The sequence below is a fragment of the Equus quagga genome, unplaced genomic scaffold, assembly GCF_021613505.1.
Source record: "Equus quagga isolate Etosha38 unplaced genomic scaffold, UCLA_HA_Equagga_1.0 HiC_scaffold_4537_RagTag, whole genome shotgun sequence".
In the NCBI taxonomy this organism is placed as follows: domain Eukaryota; kingdom Metazoa; phylum Chordata; class Mammalia; order Perissodactyla; family Equidae; genus Equus; species Equus quagga.
The window spans coordinates 1-6,116 of NW_025793823.1; the positions used below are offsets into that span (position 1 = coordinate 1).

The 6,116-nt window shown below is 48.8% G+C and overlaps 1 protein-coding gene across 1 annotated transcript; it reads right to left on the reverse strand.

The window, feature by feature from the left end:
- Positions 1 to 881: 881 nt before the first annotated feature.
- On the reverse strand, positions 882 to 5,522 carry LOC124232321 (adhesion G protein-coupled receptor E2-like; the record flags this gene model as incomplete). The annotated part of the gene is made up of 7 exons (XM_046649277.1): positions 882 to 1,061; positions 1,246 to 1,466; positions 1,657 to 1,764; positions 4,439 to 4,616; positions 5,039 to 5,116; positions 5,244 to 5,290; positions 5,376 to 5,522. Coding segments are annotated over 7 exons (959 nt in total), but the record flags the coding sequence as incomplete, so codon positions are not given.
- Between the last annotated feature and the right edge of the window lie 594 nt (positions 5,523 to 6,116).

The following is a 6,116-nucleotide window of genomic DNA, read 5'->3' on the forward strand; positions in this document are numbered from 1 at the left end:
GATTCAGAGCCTGGACGAAGCCCTGCCTCTCACAAGGGCTTTTTTCCCTTTAGAGGTCACCTGAGTGAGTCTCTGGTCTGGTGACCCAGAGGAACTCACCAGCTCACCCGGTCATGGGAGGAGGCCAACACGGCCCCTGACCCACCTGTTCTGGCTGGCTCCCCTGGTGCCCTCTGCCCTCTGCCAAGTCGACCTTCTGCAGCCCCTGAGCACTGCTGCACCAGAGACCCCTGAGGTGAGCAGAGGTCTAATTTGGCGACCATATCCCTGCTCCCGGGTGACACACCCCTTCTTCCAGATTTCCAGTCAAAAGCCAATCCGAGTGCTGCTGTGAAGGGATATGGCAGATGGAGGTCCCACATCAGGTCCTACATCAACTGACTTGAAGAGAAGGAGTTTATCCTGGGTGGGCCTCGTCTAACCAGGTGAGCCCCTGAAAGATTCAGGCTGTTTCTGGAGAAAAACACTCAAAGTGTCAGAGAGTTTTGATGCGAGGGAGCTTCAGCTTTGGCCTCCAGATAGGCATGCTAACACCTTATGAGAGAACCTATGAGAGGACCACATGAGAAGGAATGCAGGTAGCCCCCAGGTGCTGAGCATGGTCCCCCACTGCCAGGTAGCAAGAAAGTGGAACCTCAGTCCTATGACCGCAAGAAACTGAATTCTGCCAACAACCACGCGGCTTAGAGGAGGACCCCAGGGTTCAGAGGAGAGGCTTGTAAGACCTGTAAGACGCCGACAAACAGCCCAGCTGCACCATGCAGGACTGCTGAGCTGCAGAGACTGGGGGTGACACATCTGTGGGTCTTTAAGCTGCTGCATCTGTGGGAATTGGTTACAGTGCGATAGACTTTGAACGCAGTCCCTCTCAGGGCCCTCACCTGCAAATTGTAGTGGGCCATGAGGACGGCAAAGCTGCTGAGGTGGGTACACCGGCAGGTGGTGCTGGTGTCTCTGTTGCCCACCATCATGCAGCCTGTGGTGGCCCAATGACCACTTCCATTCCCGCTGTGCTCCCAGAAGACGCAGAGCACCTTCTTCCTTGGCCGAGGGGTCACTGACTGCAGGATCAGGGAGTAAATGTGAGCTCGTAGTTCTGGTGCTCAGAAATGCTGACCCGAACCTGGCTCATAAAGGGCTTTCCTGGGTAAATAATGCACCCATGGGGACCCCACCTGAACCCCAAGGCTGTGCCCAGGACTCAGGCCTCTTCCCCACCCACAGCCCCCTCCCACCTGGACTCACATGGTTAAAGATGAAGGTGACTGGGGAGCTGAGGTTCTGAGTGTCCCTGTTGCTCAAAAAGGCAGTGATGACATCTGAGAGCAGGACATGGGTGACTTCCTGCAGCAAGTCCTTGTGTGTCTCCCATACAACTTCCCACTTCTCAGGGTCCAGGACCAGGGGCGCCTCAGCCAGCAGCTTTCCCATCCCTGGGGTGGAGACAAGGCCCACCACAGAAGGGCCTGCAGGACGAGGGCAAGGTTGACATCTTGGTGTCCCCAACAGGACCCCTCCTTCTTCAGAAGGACTTTCTCCTTCTGGCTTCTCCGTACCCGACACTTCCCTTTAACATTTAATCCTCTACTTGTCCCATCCCTGGACACTTGTCCCGCTGTGAAGCCTCAGTGGCCTTCTCCCCATCTCAGCCTTTACCTGAGTCAGCAGATCCCTGCACCGTCTCCCAGTTCAGCAGCATCTTTGCCCTATTCTGACTCAAGGAGATACTCCTGTCTCCCTGCTCCAGCACCTCCAGGGTCAGCTCTGAGAGTCATGCGAGGCACATAGGGACTTAGATTAGTAATTGTGCCTGCAGTGGTTGATACAATACCACTATTTCATACATATATGTATGTATATGCCAATATTACGTGTAATGCTATTATTTTTGTACCAAACAAAACCATTATTTTATATATATTATAATACTGCATCTAATATTTAGTAAAAATAATAATGGTTATATAGGTTTATCATCTGAATTTACATAGGATTATAACAAAAACTATGAGTAATTATTCAATAATGAATTAGGTAACCTGGATGAAATGGACAAATTCCTAGAGACATAAACTACAAAAGTGACCGAAGAATAAAAAAGTCTGAACAGCCGTATAAAGACGTAAAGAGATTTAATCAGTAATCAAAAAAATTCCCAAAATGAAAAGATCAGACCAGACAGCTTCACTGGTGAATTCTACCCACCATTCAAGGAAGAATTAACAGGAATCCTTTGTAAACTCCTCTATAAAATAGAAGAGGAAGGAACACTACCTAAATAACCCTAGAAGGCCACCACGACCCTGAAAACAAACCCAGAGAAAGACGTCGCAATAAAAGAAAACTACGGACACACCTCTTATGGACACAGATGAAAACATCTTCAGTGAATATTAGGAATAATTTATCCAAAGAGACTCAAGATACGTACACAGAAGACTCTAAAACATTGGTGAAAGAAATTAAAAACCCTAAATAAATGGAAAGACATCCTTTGTTCATGATTCGGAACTTAATATTGTTAAGACGGCAATACTCCCCAAAATGACCCACAAATTCAGTGCAATACAATCAATATGCAACAACATTTATCATTTTTTGTAGATATGGAAACGCTAATCCTAAAATTCATATGGCATTGCAAGAGGCCCAAAGACCCAAAACAATCTTGAAAATGAAAAACAAATTTGGAGCACTCACACCTTCTGATTTCAAACTTAGTACTAACCTACGGTAATCAACACGCTATGGTGCTGGCATGAGAATAGACAGATAGGACAACAAAATAGAATTGCGAGTCCAGAGATCAGCCCATATATCTATGGTTAGTTGATTTTCAACAAGGAATGCTGAGACCCTTCAATGGAGAACAAATAGTCTCTTCCACAAACGATGCTGGGACATCCAGATATCCACAAGCAAAGAAGGGAGCTGGACACCTACCTCACACGATACACAAAATTAATTCAAAATGGACCAGAGACCTAAATTTCAGCGCTAATATCAGAACAGTGAGGATAAAATATAGAGGTAAATCTCCATGACTTTGAATTTGGAATGGACTCTTAGATAGGACGCCAAATGCACAAGCAACAAGAGAAAAAACAGATAAAATAGACTTCATCAAAATTGAAGCATCTGTTCATTGACAGGAAAAGAACTTGAAGAAGGTGAAAACACAACCTATGGGATGGGAGAACATTTGAAATCACATAGGGTCTACCTTCAGAATACACAGAGAACTCTTACAACTCAACAACCAAAAGCCAAACAACCAAATTTAAAAATGGGCAAAGGACTTCAGTAACATTTCACCAAAAAACAGACACAAATATTCAACCAATGCATGAAAAGATGGTAAATGTGGTAAGTCGTCAGGAAAATGCAAATCATATCCAGAATGACAAATCACCTCACAGACACTAAAAGTCAGTGATGAAAAAACAAAATGGAGGTAACAAATGTCTCTGAGGATGAGGAGATTGGAACCCTTGTACTTCACTGGTGGGAACAGAAAGTGGTGCAGCCATCTTGGAAAAATAATTTGGTGGTTCCCCAAATGTTGAGCATGGAATTTCTATATCACTCAGCAATTCCACTCCTAAGTATGTACCCCAAAGAACTGAAAACTGGTATTCAAACAAAAACTTGTACACCAGTATTCAGAGTAACACCACTTACAATGGTCAAAAGGTGGATCAACCCAACTGTCCATCAATGGATGAATGGATAAACAGAGAGGTATATACTTATATGGGAATATTATTCAACCATAAAAAGGAAAGAAATACTGACACATGCTAATACATGGATTAACCTCGAAAACACTATGCTGGGTGAAAGAAGCTAGACTAAAAGGTCACATGTTGTAGGATTCTATGTGCATGAAATGTCCACGATAGGCTAATCCACAGGGACGGAAAACAGATTCATGGTTGCTGGGGGCTGGGGGAGGGAGGAATGAGGAGCGACTGCTTAGTGGCTGCAGGGTTTACTTCCGGGGCGATGAAGCTATTTCAGAAATAGAGGTGATGGCTGTACAACTCCATGAATGTACCAAATGCCCCTGAATTTTACACTTTGGTACAAATGGTGAATTTTATTTTATGTGAATTTAACCTCAATAAAACAAATCATACTTCAATATCAAATAATATTAAATTAATATTGTCCACATTTAATAATGTTTTCTTTTGAAGCCATTCCCATTTTATGTGAAATTCATTAAATTAACTTCAAATCATCCTCTTCTGGTAATTTATATTATGATGAAAATGCCTATTATTTATAGTTTTTCTTCATTTCTTTTAACCTTTCATTCTAATTTGTTTATGAGTAACACTGAGATGCAAGCATGGTCTCCGGCTCCAGTGAGGTAGGGGAGGAACGAGGCGGAGGACGGGCAGAGAAGGATCCCGGGGCAGACTCGGGTACTTGCCTGTGCCTGCAGGTGAATTGAAGGTCAATGACCCATTGGACAGGGCCTTGCTCAGCCCTCTCAGGACATCCTCCAGGCCAAAGAGCAGGTTAGCGGCCACACAGTGCTGCTCTGAGCGGGGCAGGGTCTCCAGGTCCCCTGGGGTCTCCAGCAGATGATCCACTTCATGCATGAGATCCTGGAGGATAGGAACACAGAGCCAGTGGGCCATGAGCAGAGGGTCTGCATGAAGACCCTGCCCACTTAGCTCAAAGAACAGACCCTAGAGACTATTTGGGAATAAACGTGGCACTGGATGGGATTCCCTGTGTCTTTTTTCCCAGAATCCAGCCACTCAGAGGTCATCCTGTTGGTGAATGCCAAGGGTGACGTCAACCCAAAGTCCAGGAAAGCAAGAGGGAAGGTGTCAATAGCTGCACGTGGGCGTCTCACAGTGAGTACAGACACACGCTGGGGGCTGTCGCCACACACTCGGGAGGACCGGGGCCTCAGAGCAGGGCACCACCATGGTGGGGTCCGGCTCCTCCCGAACCAAAGCTTTCCCAGGCCTCTATGGGGAAGGGGTGACTCCACCTTGTCTCCTGTGGGTCCTGCCCCTACCTTGAAGGTGTCCTGGGCCGAGGCTGACTGGAAGCGTCTGTGCAGATCCCGGATTCTTTCAAAGAAGTGGGAGAGATGCTGGGGGGAGGGGAGCAGAGGGTGTCAGGAAGCCTCGAGAGTGGCTGAGAAGCTTAGGGAAAACAGGTGGACAGAGCGGGCTGCACAGGGAGATTCCTGCCTCCCGGTCCCTGCTGGAGCCACTCACCTGGCTCTGGATTCCTGGGGGCGGAGTCCAGATGGGGAAGGACACCTCTGCAGGGGACAGACAGGGGTTCATTAGGGCTGAGAGGGTCTCTGTTTGTTAGGGTGGAGTCTTGGGTCGTGTGAGATCAGGTACCTTCGCACACGGTGGTGTTCTGGTTGTCCCGGAGCCCCGGCAGGGGTGTCCACCCTGGGTGGCAGCGGCACCTATATGAGCCCACGGTGTTGACGCAGACAGTGGAGTTGTGACATGGGTGCCGCCCGGAGCTGCACTCGTCGACATCTGGGGACAGGAAGACGGGGTCAGGCCAGGCCACAGCCTGGAGGAGGCCCCTCTCCCCTCCACGCCCCACCCCCTTCTCTCTATTTGCGTCCCCTCAGCCCCTGGGCTGGAGGTGATGCCACCAGGTGAGGGCATACCCAAGTGGTGACCAGAGGTCATGGGGAGTGCAGAGGTGACACAACAGGTGAGCCAGACGGATGTGCAGGTTGTGAAATAGTGGGAACCTTCATCCCAGTTAGTAATCAGCTGCTGCCTGGGGTCCCGTGACCCTTCCCTGTGGTACCCCAGCTCCTTCCCCAGGACCCCCAGATCTTTTCCCATTTGGTCTCAAAAGGCTTAGCGCCTGGCCCAGCAGCCGCCCCCAGCCTTCATGCTGCTGGGTCTGCGTGGGAGCCATCGAGTATGTGAGCAGCTGTTCTGAGTGGGGGTCCCCAGGAGTGCAGCCGCCGGGCTCTCGACCTGCACAGATGGTGCTGTCTGGGCCTTCGGGGGACCCAGGAACCGGCTTCCAGCCAGGGTAGCAGTGGCACTTGTAGCCGCCCACAACGTTGAGGCAGTGGGTGGAGCTGTGGCAGGGATTGTGCCCCGAGGCAC